At 35.3% G+C, this 17,799-nt stretch overlaps 3 protein-coding genes across 4 annotated transcripts in view; all 3 read right to left on the reverse strand.

Moving 5' to 3' along the window:
• Window positions 1–3,580: 3,580 nt before the first annotated feature.
• LOC113058706 (uncharacterized) lies at window positions 3,581–4,834 on the reverse strand. The gene is made up of 3 exons (XM_026226864.1): window positions 4,754–4,834; window positions 4,486–4,607; window positions 3,581–4,328 (listed from the first exon to the last, which is right to left on the reverse strand). Exons 1-3 carry the CDS (start codon window positions 4,754–4,756, stop codon window positions 3,722–3,724), a joined length of 732 nt encoding a protein of 243 aa, XP_026082649.1. The 5' UTR covers window positions 4,757–4,834; the 3' UTR covers window positions 3,581–3,721.
• A 2,264-nt stretch (window positions 4,835–7,098) lies between these two features.
• On the reverse strand, window positions 7,099–8,651 carry LOC113058945 (uncharacterized). The gene is made up of 3 exons (XM_026227193.1): window positions 8,626–8,651; window positions 8,351–8,475; window positions 7,099–7,714 (listed from the first exon to the last, which is right to left on the reverse strand). Exons 2-3 carry the CDS (start codon window positions 8,464–8,466, stop codon window positions 7,099–7,101), a joined length of 732 nt encoding a protein of 243 aa, XP_026082978.1. The 5' UTR covers window positions 8,467–8,475; window positions 8,626–8,651.
• Window positions 8,652–10,163: 1,512 nt separating this feature from the next.
• LOC113058698 (paired box protein Pax-3-A-like) overlaps window positions 10,164–17,799 on the reverse strand; it is a 17,273-nt gene continuing 9,637 nt past the window's right edge. The window contains exons 8-9 of one of the 2 annotated variants that reach the window (XM_026226851.1): window positions 12,462–12,702; window positions 10,164–10,996 (exon numbers count right to left, since the gene is read on the reverse strand). In XM_026226851.1, coding sequence (XP_026082636.1) covers window positions 10,962–10,996; window positions 12,462–12,702 — 276 coding nt within the window. In that variant the 3' untranslated portion in view covers window positions 10,164–10,961. Of the gene's footprint in view, window positions 10,997–12,456; window positions 12,703–17,799 lie in introns of both variants that reach the window. The other variant, XM_026226854.1, reaches the window with a different exon arrangement.

Below are 17,799 nucleotides of genomic sequence, written 5' to 3' on the forward strand. Positions count from 1 at the left end.
TTTAATTCCAGTGTGATTTTTCAAGTTTTCAAGGTTGGGTATAATGTCATATCCACCTGACATCTTTTGACAGGGAGCGTAGACGGTGTAGATGACAACACAGCTGTCATTTTCTCTACGCTGTAAGAATTTTTTAAAGGTTGAGAATGAGTCATTATTGAGCAGGACAGACACTGATTTATATTTGCAGTTTTCTGATATTTTACTACCATTACAAAGACAAGGTCCTGCGGCCATGAGGTCTTCACCTTCGTAATATTGATTTTGTGTTTCAAAAATGTCATTTCTCACACGTGTTGCATTTTCCTGAGTCAGGAAGTTCTCATTTAAAGGATCAAAGTTGCCTTGACATTGATTCCTCGGTACATTGATGACTACAGCATACGACTCCTCTTTGGGGTCTTTATAGCTGTAAAACATCCAATAGAGCAAGATAAGAAGATTTTGGTGATTACCAGCAGACTAAACACTTTCATGTCATGTTTACTAATGACATTTTATTTCTTTACTTCCTCTTTGTGCTACATCATATACAGCAGTTAAATGCTATTTATAAAACCTTGATTTTATGGACTATACTTACTTCTGCTCCAAGAAGTCAATTATTCGGGCAAGAGTTGTAAGGTTCATCTTCTCTTCTTCCACACTTTCTGTCCAGTGATGAAGCAGAAAGAGCAGCAGGAGTCCATTCAGAAACACAATGATCTTCTAAAGAGATAAAACATGTTCACACACTAGATTTAGAAACTATATGTAACATTTGACACTGCAATTCCTAAAAAACACTTTTTTCTTAGTTAAAGAACATTTAAAAAACTTAAAGAACCCTCGTTTGCTACATAGAGCCTTTTGTGGATTAAGAAGATCAACAAGGAATGCTAATAAAGAGCCTCTATGATTAAGAGTTAATAACTACATCTTAAACAAATTAAATGAAAAATGGCATTTAAACATTACTTACCATTGATTCTGAAGGTTCAGGTTCTCTTCAGAGTAAAGGGTGAAGATGCTTGTGATGAGGAGGATATTTATGATCTTGGACTCTTGACTGACCCTCTTCATCAGCATCATTACAAGATGAATGGAAACTACATGATCCCTCACTCTTTGACTGAAGTCTTTGCCAGGGTTTATGGGTGTAATTCCCTTCCACCCGAATGTCAAAAACACAAACATACTTCTGAGGGCACATCAGCTAAACGTTTCACCTTCAATCTAAAGAATGTTTTCACTTGCTTTCTAAACCTGTTAAGAATGCACATGGGAAACAAGAGATCCAATCGCAGTATTTAATGAGGAATCCAAAATAACATCCAAAAATAGGCAAGAGGTCATAACAAAATCAGACCAAAAGCAAGAAAAACACAAGGGAACACGAGAAAGCCGGGTGATGAATAACAAGGACTCCATGAATCTAGGTGTTTCTTAATGTTAAGGAAGGATCCTCGGAAGGCAGTATTTCGACGATGCTACGTCATCGACATCCGAAGGACTATTCCAATATCGAGGATCCTCGGAATTTCAACCAAGGAATGAGTCCTTCGTTCGAAGAATATCCCATACACACGAAAGGATGCATATGTGTATCCTTTGCATTCTTCGCACTCTCAAATCACCCACAATCCTATGCGCGCAGCTTTGCTATCTAACGTTCGTTCAAAAATTCAAAAATGTCGAACGTTAGCGGAGTCAGAGCGTTAATGGTTTTTATTTACGTTACCAAACATTTGTTATGACTGTAGTAAATATAAGTAAAGTTTGATGTTTAAATGCCAGTACAAATTACTACCGTATTGATATTGTAAATTATACAAATACAAATCGGACCGGACCTGTCATTTAACAATTGGTTGCGTCAACGGCATTTCTTTTATAAATAACTAGTTAAGTTGTCCAAAGTAATTTAATGATACCATTCACAGCGTTATTCAAACGGACCTTTTCACTGACGTAATGACGCAATTACATGCACTTGCTAGCCTGTTCCATTTACGTGTTCTCCGTATGTAAAGAGGAGTCTCGCCTAGCCTCTGAAGGAAGTGACTTGGAAGGACCAATCCTACCAAGGAAGTATCCTTGACATGAGAAACGCCTACAGATAGAGACAGGCTGGTTCATATGGACAGGTGCAAACGATGAAAGTGGAGACAGCAGAGTGCAAGTAACAGGTGTGAAATTAACAGTGATGAATGGGACAAAGGCTTGTGGGAAATGTAGTGCCTGCATTGGTGTGACTATGGGGAAGTGAGATCACTAGTGGACACCCAGGGAAACACAGTAATGTGACGTTATGTGAAGTTAAAAATGTGGTAGTTTTTGGTAAAGAAGTGGGGCGGAGCCGAGAGCCGTGGTAAAGCCCCGTGGAGTGATTATAAATGAGCGACACCGGCTCGACTCGTCACACAGAACAAACAGTAACAATAACTATTCATCAAATTAGTGGATGGTGCTATTAAACAAGACCTAAAAAATAAAATAAAAAATTTTCAAAAAGATGTAAAAGTATGATAAAAGAAATATTAAGTATTGATTTAATAAATAAATAATTACTTAATTACAGATAAAATAAAATATTGGCCTTTATGCATGGATATAATCTACTGGAAAATCTATAAAACATGGGAGAAACTCACTAGTTAATGGGTGAATTCATTAATTTAATCATTCACACCATCATGGAATTTTGGATTTGTTAAAAGGCAAAAGAAAAGCAATTGTTTATAAGCAAGTAACATTAGAACTAGCAGACTAGCAGCAGTTTATGTAACCGGCCCCTGACTGTGACTTTGAGAATAAGCAGAAAGATTAATGTTTTCCTATAGCCATTTATTTACCTTCAGTTTCACTGAAGAGCACACATTTGACTGAAGCTGTTTTTAACCTGTGGTTGATAGAAGCAGAATCAATGTTAGATCAGAATTATACAGTACATACACAAATGGGCACAAATTAATGTGTGTATATTTAAAAATATTATTTGCAAATATAATCTTTGTAAATATATAGTCCTTCATTAATGGAAATATATAATCCTTCAAAAGACAAGTTTTATTTAGGGGCAACACATACAGTGATGTGAAAATTATTCATTACCATACAACAACAGCATGATTGTTGACAAAAAAAAATATATATTTTCCAGCAATCACAGTTTGGATGCAACTTCTCAATGCCTGGATTTCACACAAGTGTGTGTAGATTTCTAGATTTCTAGAATTTAAGACATAATTAAATAAGAATTTGGTTCAAATGTGAGAAATAAGTATTCTAGCTAGAGACTGCCTAATTATGTTAAATACCATTGCGTGTGCATTCACACTGGTGTCCTCACAGGATGTGAAGCACCCACTGTGTTCACGCTGCCACAGCTGCATAAGCTTGTTTTCTCTCTTGCCAGAAATGTTAACATACCCCATAGTGTGTGCATGCATTTTTTTTAAATGCTGTTCTCTATGTATTTTTCTTTTCACTGTAAATACAAACACCCTTAGATCTGCACTTGACCTCTTATGAGACACATGGACGTGTTTTATGAGCATTACTGTGCTCTCATCTTGAAATGAAATTCACACACACAAAATTTGCTAAACAGACAGAAATATTTATTTGTTCATGCAGGAAGCAAGATTATTTTTACTAGTTCATCTAAGCATAATGAATTTCCAAACAAAAGGACAGATCTTAATCACATTTGCAAGAAATGAATGCTATTGTATAAATCTTAGTTTTCTGCTGGAGGCAGACAGTGTGCGTCTATGGGAGTGTTTCCTTCACCTTTACAAGCATAACACTGATTCTCACTCACACAGCGGTAGAGAGGAACGTGAGCCACGATCTGCTTAAATTTGGCCTGAAGATCTTTTTTAGTGTCAAACTTCCAGAAATTCTTGAAGACAAAAGCTTTGATTCCACTGTGTTCTTTCCAGTTCTCCAGGCCCCTTAAAATGCTGTGTCTGCCTGATGCATCCAGACACGTATCGAGACAGGGAGATTCAAATGAGAATAAAACCGAGCAGCCGTCTTTTCTTTTATTTAATAGTTTGGTCATGGGTGAGTTGTCAGCAGGATTCAGTAGAAGAGACTCCGAATGCATGTTGTATTGCTTCTTTTTACTGATCACAACCTTTTTGGTTCCTGCAGCGATGAGTTCTGCACCTTGGTAAAGTGCTTTAGTGTCATCAGTAATAGCATTTTTCACGTTCGCTGCATCCTCTTGAGTCAGGAAGCTGTTCTGTGAAGGAATGAAGTTCTTTTGACACTGATTCTTCGGCACGTTGATGGCTGTAGCATACTGACGAGGATGTTGATCTCCATCGACTCTCTTATAGCTGGAAAACAGTCAACAGGATCAGAATAGCTAAAGACACACATACATCATGTCTTCTCATTTCTCTGCTTCCTCTTTGTTGCTCTACATCCTCATTTCTTACTTTAAGAAACTCTTTTAACTCTAATTTTATTAGATTTAATAGAAAACAGACTTACTTCTCCTCAATGAAGTTTATAATACGTGCAAGAGTATTGATATCCACATTGTCATCTTCAACGCTTTCTGTCCAATCGAGAAGCAGGAGCAGAAGGAGTCCACTCAGAAACACTGTGAACTTCTAAAATCACAAAACACACACAGTTCATAAATACCATGTGCATAGTTCATCAGAAACAGAAAAGTCCTCCAAACCCACTGACCTAAAAAACAAAACTATATTACATAAACTACTCTTAGTAAATTTTTGTCTTGAATGTGACTGACCATGTTTGCTGTTCCAGATCTCTAACTCCAGAGATGCTGCGTGAGTCTCCACAGAAGGAGGAGTGATAAGAAACAGATTTATTCTAAGACTGGATTTATTCTGAGACAGCCCTCTTCTTAAAAAAAAAAAAAAAGTAATTACTTTCCTATTCTCAAGTTGTGGATATTTATCTACATATCATTTGAAAGCTTAAAGACTCTCGTTTTCATAACTGGTGACTATTTATTATTATTATTTTACAAAGCAGCTGTAATTTATTAATTTGGAAGAAGAGTACTCATCAGAGTCAGAGAGCGAGATCTGATCTTTGAAATAGTGATGCACATATGAAATCATGAGAAATCAGTGCAAACTGAAAAAAAAAGTGTTTTGAACACAAAGAAAAAAGCAATAGAATTTCAACTGCAGCTTGAACTGTAACATTGGTCTAAGGTTCTCGTCTCATATCTTTTATGTGTTTTTTAGAGGTTGAATTTTAATCAAATACTGCCATACTGACCATTAATTCTTCTGAATGTGACATATACTTCATAATTATAGAGAAAAGTATGGAAAAACATGTTTCAGATTACACAAAAAATATCCAAAAATATTTGGAAATGGAGGCGCCTTTATATGGTTCCTGATGGGGTTTGATGGTCATCTAGTGGAAAAGCTTGGTACTACATCCAAACAAATTCTCACAGAAATGTAAAATGTACATTTTATATAAAATATAAATATTACAATTTTTACATTTTATATTTTCATAAATTTTAACTTCCATAACTTCATAATGAGTTTAAAAACAGAACAGAAAAGAAAGGTTTCTCAAACTTACCATTGCGACTGTTTGAAATATGAAGAAGAAGACACTTGTTTTTAAAGCTGAAGTATTCTTGTTTCTCTTCTGATATGCTGATGGTTGAGAAGAAATGAGGCATTTATAAAGACCTGACTGGTTTATAATTGACAAACTCAGTGTTTAACCAGAGTGGCTGGGATTTGTGTGTGTGCTTCTCACTTTTGTTTAAACTGATAACCAGGTCCAGATACAGTCTGTCAACATTCTTATCTTCTATATCGGGAAATCCAGCAGAATTATCTTCCATATCGAGAAATCTGCCAGAATTATGTACGATAAATGTAAACATGGAAAAATTTGGTAATCAGAACAAACAGTAATGTACATAACCATAACTATTCATCAAATTAGTGGATGGTGCTATTAAACAAGACCTAAACAGTAAAACAATGATGACAAAAAATACTCAAAAAAGAAAAAAAAAAAATATTGCACCCTGTCACTGTAAACTGGCCAGTCAATCTCCTCGTCACCGTTAACGTCCTCCACATTTCATTTCATTTAACTTCCTATAGTACTGGAGAGAAAAGAAGTAGCTCATTGATCTGCCGATCACGGGTCTTTCATGCTGAGAATGGATTGTGGGTGATTTTAGCCATTAGTGTGTGCATGGATCCACACTTATAAAATCGACCTGAAATAGTAGCCTATCCGGGGACTTCTGGCGTACTCTTTCAATATACTATATGGTGTGGGACACACTTATTATAATCTTACATACTATTTAGGATGGATAGTATGAACATTGAGATACAGCATTAATTCATCATCATTGAGCATTTAAGTTCCACCTTATGCACTCTACAGTTTGCTTGTCTGCTTGTTGTATCGTTGCATTTTTAGATGAGGATTTTTGAACATGATCTTCATCTTTCTGTACTTCTTTCAACCTAAACATGACACACTGGGGCCAGCTGGATGAACATCCAGCCTTGATAAACATGACTTTTAAGCAGTGGTTTATGTAACCGGCCACTGAATGTGACTGAGAATAAGCACAAAGACAATGTTTCCCTATAGCTCTTTATTTACCTTCAGTTTCACTGAAGAGCACATATTTGACTGAAGCTGTTGTTTAACCTTTGGTTGATGGCAGCTGTGGTGTATTCCAGAAAGCAACGTTAACTTACCGTCACATACACCCCGAACTCTCGGTTGATTAACCCTAATCTTTCTCACTGAGATATGCTGGTTCCAAAAATGAGAGTTTGTTTGTTTACGGTTAACACACAACACATTCTCAACAGAGCGACGAATCGACGAGTGGATTTATTATTATTTATTTTTTGTGAGAACTGTGCGTGTGTTGATGTGCATTATTGCAACCCATAGCCTACTCTATAATAAAAGGGTAAAAAAAGCATCTGGATAAAATAATAAATGAAAATGGAAAACAAGTGTTTACCAAGCAAACTATTTTATTTGTTCTATCAAATTCTAGCAATTTTCCAAATCAATAGCACAAAAGAAAGCAGGTCTTAATACAGACTCACAGAACTGTTACAGCTCATCTCTGGTCTTTTTTGGAGGCAGACAGTGTGCGTCTATGGGAGTGTTTCCTTCACCTTTACAAGCATAACACTGATTCTCACTCACACAGCGGTAGAGAGGAACGTGAGCAACAATCTGCTTAAATATAATCGAAAGATTTTTTTCAAGGTCACGTTTCCAGATATTCTTGAAAACAAAAGCTTTAATTCCTCTGTGTTTTTTCCAGTTCTCCAGGCCTTTTAAAATGTTGTGGTCCCTTGATGCATTCAGACACGAGTCAACACAGGGAGATTCAAATGTGTAGAAAACAGAGCAGCCGTCTTTTCTTTTATTCAATAGTTTGGTCATGGCTGAGTTGTCAGCAGGATTCAGCAGAAGAGACTCTGAATGAATGTTGTAATTCTTCTTTTTAATCACAACCTTTTTGGTTCCTGCAGCAATGAGTTCTGCACCTTGGTAAAGTGCCTTTGTTTCATCATTAAGAGCATTTTTCACGTTCACCGCATCCTCTTGAGTCAGGAAGTTGTTCTGTGAAGGAATAAAGTTCTGTTGACACTGATGCTTTGGCACGTTGATGGCTGTAGCATACTGACGAGGATGTTGATCTCCATCGACTCTCTTATAGCTGGAAAACAGTCAACAGGATCAGAATATGACACACTCCCATGTTTTAAATTCATGACCGTTTGACAAACGGTTTCTTTCAGTTTCCTGTTACAACTTTTTGATTTTAAGCTGCAGTCGGTTACTTTTGACGCTCTAGCGGTTTATAAACAGAACTGCTTGCGTGTTGTGGAAGGACATTGTAGCCGGAGCTACTTCTCTCTGTTTATGTCTATGAAGAATCACAAAGGTACTGGGTTACTCCGCCGCGGTACCATTGAAGCTCCCGGTAAGAAACAACCAATCAGAGCAGCGGTTTTGTGTTTAAAGTATACTAATATATAATAAGCGAGTACACCATTAATCAATTTTCCAAACCGTGTTTTTAGCTTGTCCTGAATCACTAGGGTACACCTATAATAAGTGTTTAAATTCGGACTATTTTAGATTGCTTCGGGGATATCGCGGCGGAGTAACCCAGTACCTTTGTGATTCTTCATAGACATAAACAGAGAGAAGTAGCTCCGGCTACAATGTCCTTCCGCAACACGCAAGCAGTTCTGTTTATTAACCGCTAGAGCGTCAAAAGTTCCCTACCGCAGCTTTAAGCAACAACTTGAGATGTTAATTGTTTAATAGAAAATGAAGACAGACTCACTTTTGCTCGAAGAAATCAATAATACGGGCTAGAGTACTGATGTCCACAGTCTCAACACCAGCACTTTCTGTCCAATCAGGAAGCAGAAAGAGCAGCAGGAGTCCACTCAGAAACATACTGAACTTCTAAAATCACAACAAATACATAAACACACACAGAAAAAATAAATGAATCTATAAATCCAATGTGCATCAGAAAAACTCCTACAAACCCAAAGTGAAACAAACCTACTCCCAAAATCAGTACGTATCATGTGAATCTCGTATGTGACTGACCAATGCTCTTTCTTGTTTCAAGTAAACAATGAATGAAGTGAAAGAGAAAGTAGCTTTATTCTGCACCAGCCCTCTTCTTTAAAAGACTGTAGAATCACTGACTCCCCAAATAATGGCATTGTGTTTGTATGGCTCTTTAAAATAAGTTATTACATGATATGATATATTTCAAAATGTTAATGGACTTTATGTACAGTCTGTGCAACTGAAAAAACGAAAATGTGAAGTATTGTTATCGTAGGATTGATTAAGTATTTGTAAATGATGTTTTGATGGTGGAGTTGCAGGTGTAATTACACACCAGTAGAGGGAATAATTGTGATGGAAATACATCAGCGGATATAAACTGTACAGCAGATCTGTGCATGAATAGAAAAGAGATCATGAGAGGGGAAAACTAGAAATTTAGATCAGTGTGAGTCTTAAACTGTACTTAATATTGCAGAGCCAATGGAGATTTTATTTGAATTTATTTTTCTGTTTTCTGATAGAGTTTTCTAGAGGTTTGAACATATCAATGTATCATATCATTTAGAAAATGTTACTCAGTGAGCTGATGCATAAACTTGTGTTTCTCTGTTATGTGAGCGTAATCGAGTCAAGACACATGTTTGAGGATCAGATGAAAAACAGATCAGACTGTGGTTTTATTTTCATCCGTCTGTCTGTGTGATCAACATGTGCCGGACCTGTGAACTTTGCACTTTGACCCCTCAGATGATGGAGCAGGGTGAAGGAGAGGACGCTGTTTGAAGGTTGGCACAAACAGGGCAAGACAGAGGCTCAAAAGAAGCTTCTGAGAGAGAAAAAGAGAGAGAAAGAGTGACATAAAATAGCATCTGTCTCTCTGTGTTTGAGGAGGTTTTCAGTGTTGGCTAGAGGCACAGGTGAAGCGTTTGATCAGCAGAGGAGGAACAGAGACGTGAATCATCCTGGAAAGAGTGAAGCGTTAGCTGTGACTGTAGACAGATGTGTGAGGGATCACACCCGCGTGCTAAATTCTGCTGCTTTTATGTCAAATTAATTATAATGACATACAGTTATAGTTTTTCTTAATATTTTATTGCATGTATAATTTTTCAAATATATATCTAATTTTTATTCAGTTATTTAAGCAGCATTTTAGTATTAAGTTACTAAATTAACTAACTAAATTAACTAAATTAAAACCACAAATGGCAACCATCTGAAATAAAATATTATTAATCATTATTAAAATTAGATTTATTATTATAATTTTCTATTTAAATTTACATTTTGTGCATTTTTATTGTGTTATTTCATTATTTTAACTTTGTTTTTTATATATAGTTTAAGTTTTAGTTAACTATAACAACTAATTCAAAACCTAAAATTCATGCTAACCCTTAAACATTGTAACCCTTTTTTTGTTTTAAAGCCATAAATAAATTTAGCAATGGCCAATATCTGCAAAAGCGTTGAAATGAAGGCTTTGTTCCCAAATGTATATAGCTCATTGCATAAACACACAAACAAGGTTTATTATCATACAATGAATGATTTAATTACGCAAAATTTCTGGAGGATACAGATATACATTCACACACACATACAAAATAAATTAATACAAAACATCCAGAGTTGTCGTGGCGGTATCATCAGGATATTTGAGCACTTTTAGTGTTTTACCATCTCTTGACGAGAAGGAAAAACATTAGGTGTTATTGGTGCAATTACAAGTGTTATTGGGGACGACCAAATTTATATTGCAGTCTTAAACATATATCAAATGCTAAAAAATAAGTCATTTTCACAGTGAGTGCACCTTTTAGCACCGCTATAGGAATTATTTCTGAGTTGTATAATCAAACAAGTATGATTTTGAATTCCCAAGTTCCCAAATACTGTATAATTTTCCAGTCGTCCCTCATTTAAAAAATAAAACAAAAATATCATTCAAGGAATGCATGAGAAAAGTTCATTGTCAGCTACAAAACATTTGTCTTTTAATCACAACACATATCTAGCTCAGCGCTGTCGTCTGGCCTCATAAGTGGCCGCGAATGTCTCGTATGTTTTTATATTGCACTTCAACATGTTTCTCAGTGAAAAACATCTCTTTCTGTTTCGATTCAGCTTGTCTTGTTGTGTTTTTTTGGTGATTGTGGATAATTCTGCTGGAAGGGCTTTTGAAGATGAGTTCAAGGGAATGTTTGAGATCTTCTCATCTGCCGGCTGTGCCATCCTGTGGTAAAGAAGTTGTATTTTTATTGCCAAGAGTTTTGTATCTCTTGTCTGCATTACTCTTCTGTAGAAAACCTTCTTTCCAGGACTTTGGGACTTTATGTCAACACTCCTTTAGCTGCACGACTCGTTCAGGCGATTTCAGGCTTCAGATAATGAAAGGAATCTGGAAGAAATTCAGATGTAAAGAGCATAATTTATTAATAATGTGAAATGATTTCATATTTAATATGCATCATAGTAATATATGTTCCGATAATGTTTGCATGACTTATTGCAGCCGTTGAACTCCAAAAGAAAGCATGTGTCGTCCATTTGACACAACAATCAGTCTGAGCCTGCACTTTAAGAAGAGCTGCTGTATTTGTGCAGCGTCCATTTGATCGGAGAGTAACTGTACGAGCTGTGGATAGTGAGTTAGACAAGCACAGCTGCTTCTCATCATGATCCTGCCACAGGAGATTAGGATCCAACCATGACATTCACACACACACACACAATCAGACCTCCTCACATCACATACACTACAGCCAGCCTCTGAAGTGTGTGTCAAGCCTTTTACCCTTTTATTATTTGTTCAGGTCATGAACGAACCGTATTCCGGAGTGAAATCACCTCAGTTTTGAAGTCATTCACAAAAATGAAATGATTAACTTAATGATGAGTGTAGCAACATATTCGAAGTTGTAAACACAGATACAAATACATACACAAAATATATAACTTGATGACAATTTTTCACTAATGCAATATTAGCAATCAGAGAGTAAACTGTTGTTGATTTTCCTGAAATGTTATTTTAATGTAAAATTATCATTATGCTACATTTAGAGACTTATTTTGAGATTGAATTTATTTAATTTTTTAACTGTTGCAATGAGTGATTATTTTATATATATATATATTTGTTTACATAATATATGTGTGTATAATGTGTATATTTATTATGTATATGTAAATATAAACACATGCATGTATATATTTAAGAAAAATATGTAATGTTTATATATATATAATATATGTTAATATGTTAACATTTTCAAAATACATGTGTGTGTGTGTTTATATATTCATAATAAATATACAAAGTACACATACATATATTACATAAACAATTTATTTTTTATGTAATCGCATTTAATTGACAGCACTAATATTTAGCTTTTATATATTTTAATATATAAATGTAATTCTATATAAATATATACAATATATAAATGTAACTACATAGAAATTTGTATTTATACATGTTAATAAAGTTGGTACAGTATGCGCAAAATTTTATAATACTGATCAAGCTGTTTTAAGATCTTCTGGTATAAGCAACTTAAAGGTATTAAAACAATTTTATATTTTTATATATTTATAATTTTATATTATTATTACAATTAATTTTTACGATGTTTATTGAGTAAAAATGGTAAAAAGTTAACAGAAAATGAAGCACAGAAGACAGGTACAGTGTGCTATCAGCAAATGATGCAACCCTTAATTAAACACAGCAGTCCAGATATAAGTGCACATCACTAACTAAGACTCGCTAGCTCACTCACTCACTTGCTAAGACACAAATAAGTAACCCATGAGTCAAATAAAAGGATGAAGTGGACTGACAGTAATAATGACCTTACTTTGTCCGTACTGGCTGTACTGGTAGGGGGCGCTGTGCTCCACGCTGTAGAAGGAGGCCTGGATGTAGGTCTGTGAGTTGGGCATGTTGGAGAGGGCAGGTAGACTGGACAGTGGCTCCATGTGCTGAGAACAGCTGCTGCTGACCGATCCACCCGAATCCAGAGCACCGCTGAGAGACGACAGAGAAAACTCAGCCTGAGTCTGAGGAGAAACTCCAGCTGGGCTTATGAGTCCCATAACCTAAAGAGAAACAGATCAGAGATATCAGCCTCGCTCAAACTAATTCACATATTTATTATATTAGTGTGTGAGATTGGGATTAGTGCATCCAGAAACACAGCGAATGCACTGAACATGAGCATGCTCCAGTCAGGACTTTTACTGCTCATATGATCCTAATACTGATCAAAAGGTCAAAATACATTGCATTTAAGATACTAAATACAACACATAGATATAATTAACCAGTGACAGTTTTGTGTATTTGATTTAATATCTATCAAATTATAAATAATTTAAAATATTAAATATTTGAATCGTAATTGAACTCTAAATGAAAATATAAATGTATGATATAGTCAGAAGCACAAAATATTTCCCTCCAAACTGAAATGTAAAATGTAATAAACATAAAAATTAACTCATTTTAATGCTTTGTTTAATATATATATATATATATATATATATATATATATATATATACAGTGGCGGATCTACCCGTTGGCAGCAACGAATTAAAGGTTATGGCCAATTTGAAAATTTACAAGCACGAATATTTCGTGATTCGTGATCCCGCTCCGAACTCTCGAACTGATTCAAATGATTCGCGATCCCCATAACTGACTCAAATGATTCGCGATCCCGCTACGAACTCCCGAACTGATTCGAATGATTCGCGATCCCCATAACTGACTCAAATGATTCGCGATCCCGCTACGAACTCCCGAACTGATTCGAATGATTCGCGATCGAGAAACTAACTCAAATGATTCGCGAACCCGCTTTGAACTCCCGAACTGACTGAAATGATTCACGATCCCGCTCCGAACTCCCAAACTGACTCAAATGATTTGCGATACCCAAACTGGCTCAAATGATTCGCGAACCCGCTCCGAACTCCCGAACTGACTCAAATGATTCGCGATCCTGCTACGAACTCCCGAACTGACTCAAATGATTCGCGAATCCGCTTTGAACTCCCAAACTGACTCAAATGATTCGCGAACCCGCTCCGAACTCCCGAACTGACTCAAATGATTCGCGATCCTGCTACGAACTCCCGAACTGACTCAAATGATTCGCGAATCCGCTTTGAACTCCCAAACTGACTCAAATGATTCGCGAACCCGCTCCGAACTCCCGAACTGACTCAAATGATTCACGATCCCGATCCGAACTCCCGAACTGACTCAAATGATTCGCGATCCTGCTACGAACTCCCGAACTGACTCAAATGATTCGCGAATCCGCTTTGAACTCCCAAACTGACTCAAATGATTCGCGAACCCGCTCCGAACTCCCGAACTGACTCAAATGATTCGCGATCCTGCTACGAACTCCCGAACTGACTCAAATGATTCGCGAATCCGCTTTGAACTCCCGAACTGACTCAAATGATTCGCATTACCCAAACTCTAATCATTTACAAAGAATTAATAAACTGTAATATTTTTGTTGTTGTTGTTGTTGTTGTTGCTATAAAAACAGACCTAAGCCATCAATAGCCTTTAAAATGGCTTAAAATGCATTATATAAAAAAATAATTAAGCAATAATGATTGGTTAATAATAACACTGTTAAAATACATAATGTAGGCACATACAAAATAAACAATTTATGTACATGTTATTACAAATGACATGTGATTGCTACTGTTACACTTACAGGACAATCAAATCTTTGTTTAGGCTACTGACCAAACATTTAATTCATATTCACTTAATATTTCAGTTTTGGCCACTTTTTTGATGACACAGCCTTTATAATTTCTTCAACAAAAAACGTGCATATCACAACCCTTACAAAAATAAACCATGGTTTTATCATAGTAAAACTGCTTAGTTTCCTTTTGCATGATTTCTGAATGCTTGAGAATATAAAATAAATTAGAGTCATAATAAAGTTATAGCCACAGGTAAATGTCGAGAGCTACAATTTTGATTTGTAAATAATACAATTTATTCATTTAGTTTTTTATTTGATTAAAGTTCTTTTTTCACCCCTATTGTAGGTGTTTTTTTCCATCATCATATTTGAGGAACCCTTAAGGTGTTGTTATACACGTCTCTGGGAATGTGTGCTCTACTACACACACACCCACACACGCGCGTGGTGTTTTCAGCTCTTCACTATATTGACACATGATTTTGTGCCTATAATGTTGATTTTTTTTTTATTGTGCCTATAATGTTTATTTATTTATTATTATTGTCAGCTAATAAAACCTATGCTTCAGGGACCATGTTCATATAACATCTAAGGCTAAATGTAGCTCTTGACTGGTTGAGTTAGATGATGATTAACACTAAACTGTAGAAAATCAGTTGAGTCTCCCCAGCTTGAAATGTCATTGGCTATTAAAATCTTGTGTTTCTTATAATAAATTGACATATTGATAAAACTGAACCTTTTATAATGCTCTTAATAACATGTCGATGCATACTGTATGCATTAGTGAGTGTGGTGGTGCTTATGGGGTATGGTCACTTTTTCTTATATGAACTGTGATTGCATGAGATTAAGTTTGTAAATGATAGCCTGTGTCCTTTTGTAGTGTGCACATATATTTATCATCAAACTGTGATAACTGTGACTAAATTCAGTATATATACGTCTGCCATATGTTGCCACCCCTCAAAAATTCCTGCCCCCTTCTCACCACCCCATCAATATCCGCCCCTATATATATATATATATATATTATTCTGTATCGAATATAAGTAAGTTTCATGTAAGTACATGAGATTTTCTTCTAAACATCAAATCTGCTTTTTTTACAAGCTAATTTTACCCACAATCCCCTCAGTTTCAAAAACAGAGTTTGTATTGGTTTTCATTTAAGTTTTCATGAAAACAACAAGAGACTTGAGATACGGTATGTTGGCCTTTAGCTGTGACTGTATTTTTAAAATAACACACACACACACAAATGCAGATGCATATCTCTAGACATCTGTGACCTGCAATTGATCAGGCAAAAAAATAATTGAATTTGAGGATTGTTTAATCTGATTCTTGAACTAGAACAGAGCCAGAGGGCAGTGTCGCGTGTGTGTGTGTGTGTGTGTGTGTGTGTGTGTGTGTGTGTGTGTGTGCATTAAGGTGTGTGTACTCATTACTGTTTACTCTTGAAAACACTGTGCTGCAGTTGAGGAATGTTGCATGTGTGCTCTGGGGAGTAAAAGTTCCTGAAGCCTAATTGAATCTACCAACAGAAAGATGGCTAAAATAAACACACACTCAAGTTGCTGCACCAAATAAGCACCTTCACATAGAAACAGAGAGAGAAAAGCATGTCTCCCAGGCTACAGGATCCTATTACTCCAGTGCATTCAGTTAAAACACTGCAGCACACACACACACACACACACACACACACGGTCACGCACATGGTCTCGCTTAAACCATTTCCAACAGAGGAGCAGGGAGTGACGTGTGCCGAATCCATGATGGAATTATGTTTCCAAAGCTCTGGAAGGTTTCCTTCATGAGTTTGAGAAAATTTAGCACTCTACTTAAAATAACAAAAATAACACCTAGTTACAAACATACTTTCTGGATATTATATAAAATAGATGTGCTGCTCAATGGCTCGAGTAGAGTTTGGCAGTGGGATGTTACACACAAAATTATTTATATTATAAATATTTTACTGTCACTTTTGATCAATTTAATGCATGCTTGCTGAATAAAAGTGTTTGTTTCTTAAAAAAAAAAACATTAAAAATATATATATATGTTACAGTGTGAAGATTAAAACATCCATTTCAATACTGCACCAGGATGCTTTGAATCTTAACAGCATTTTTCATGTATTAGCACTGTGGACGATGACACGAGAATGTGAGACTGCTCCAGACTCACTTCACACTACATTCACACACGTCAGACCTGTAATTCATCGCTGTCTGTCAGGGTTCTTGAGGCTTTGGTGCGCTCCTTTAACAAATGAGAAGCATGTGGAGGTCAGTTATTTATCTCTCACACAAAGCGGTGTCAGTGTTTCTGTGTGTTCTGTGCTGCGTTTGCATGGTCCAGCGGAAAGCTAAAGACAACCGAGTGAAAAATGGCTTGTGGAATTTATCTGCGTAATGCATTGTCTTGAAGTGTGTAATAGTTTCTACAGAAGCCAGATTCATCAAACTGACACTCACCTGTGGTTCAACAGCTGGGATCCACTGCACCGTCCACTGAGTCACTTTCAGCTGCATGCTTTTAACATTTAAGGGTTTAGCTGACTAACTAAATATCATTTATCACATTTTTTATGCTGTTTTTAAAATCTCAAAAAATGTGCTAGGTTTAGGTTTGATTGCTCTGCCAAGAACCACAAATAATTCAGACAATTTTTTTTATTATTTATATATATATATATATATATATATATATATATATATATATATATATATATATATATATATATATATATAAAAAATAAAGAAATGGAAAAAAAATGAAATCAATTAATTTAAATAATTAAATTGTTAAATTAATAAAGATTCATATAAATAAATAAATAAATATTTCATTAAGAAGATATTTTTTTTCCTTTGGACTTTAATGTGTATGCATATAAGTAATTAAATGATGAAATAAATAAATACATTTTGAATTTTTCCACCAGAAAATGTTTAGATTAAAAAAAAAAAGAAATATGAATATTAAATTAAATATTCTAAACATTTATAAATATTATTCATTAAATTGCATATATTATAATTACATGAATATTCTAATATTATAAATAACTTTACATTGTTAAATGTAAAAAAAATTATACTGGAAGTAATGTATATACATATGAAATATCAGGTATACATTTTCAGATTTTCATTGCATGAAAGAAAAACTTTAAGTGATTTTATCATACACAGACGCAATTTTTAAGCATCCTGGAAACACTTTTAAAACATGAACATGATTTTATGTTGAATGTGCATTTTTGATGCTGAACACTTGTCTAGACTTCAATGATAATTGTGTTCCTGTATGCAAAATGAGGGACAAGTTGACATTTGAGGCTTTACTCAGTTTAAACTTCAGATTCATGTGACAAACAAAGCCTGACAACTCACTATCTAAAAACTGAGCATTCTTAGAAATTACATTCAGCCGTTT

The sequence above is a fragment of the Carassius auratus genome, chromosome 40 (genome assembly GCF_003368295.1).
Source record: "Carassius auratus strain Wakin chromosome 40, ASM336829v1, whole genome shotgun sequence".
Classification (NCBI taxonomy): Eukaryota; Metazoa; Chordata; class Actinopteri; order Cypriniformes; family Cyprinidae; genus Carassius; species Carassius auratus.

Coding starts and splice junctions, on each gene's coding strand:
- LOC113058706 (XM_026226864.1), bottom strand. Junction 4,329..4,485: donor ATAAACTTCATTGAGGAGAA/GTAAGTCTGTTT, acceptor ACTGTTTTCCAG/CTATAAGAGAGTCGATGGAG.
- LOC113058945 (XM_026227193.1), bottom strand. CDS start 8,466: ATGTTTCTGAGTGGACTCCTGCTGCTCTTTCTGCTTCCTGATTGGACA. Junction 7,715..8,350: donor ATTGATTTCTTCGAGCAAAA/GTGAGTCTGTCT, acceptor ACTGTTTTCCAG/CTATAAGAGAGTCGATGGAG.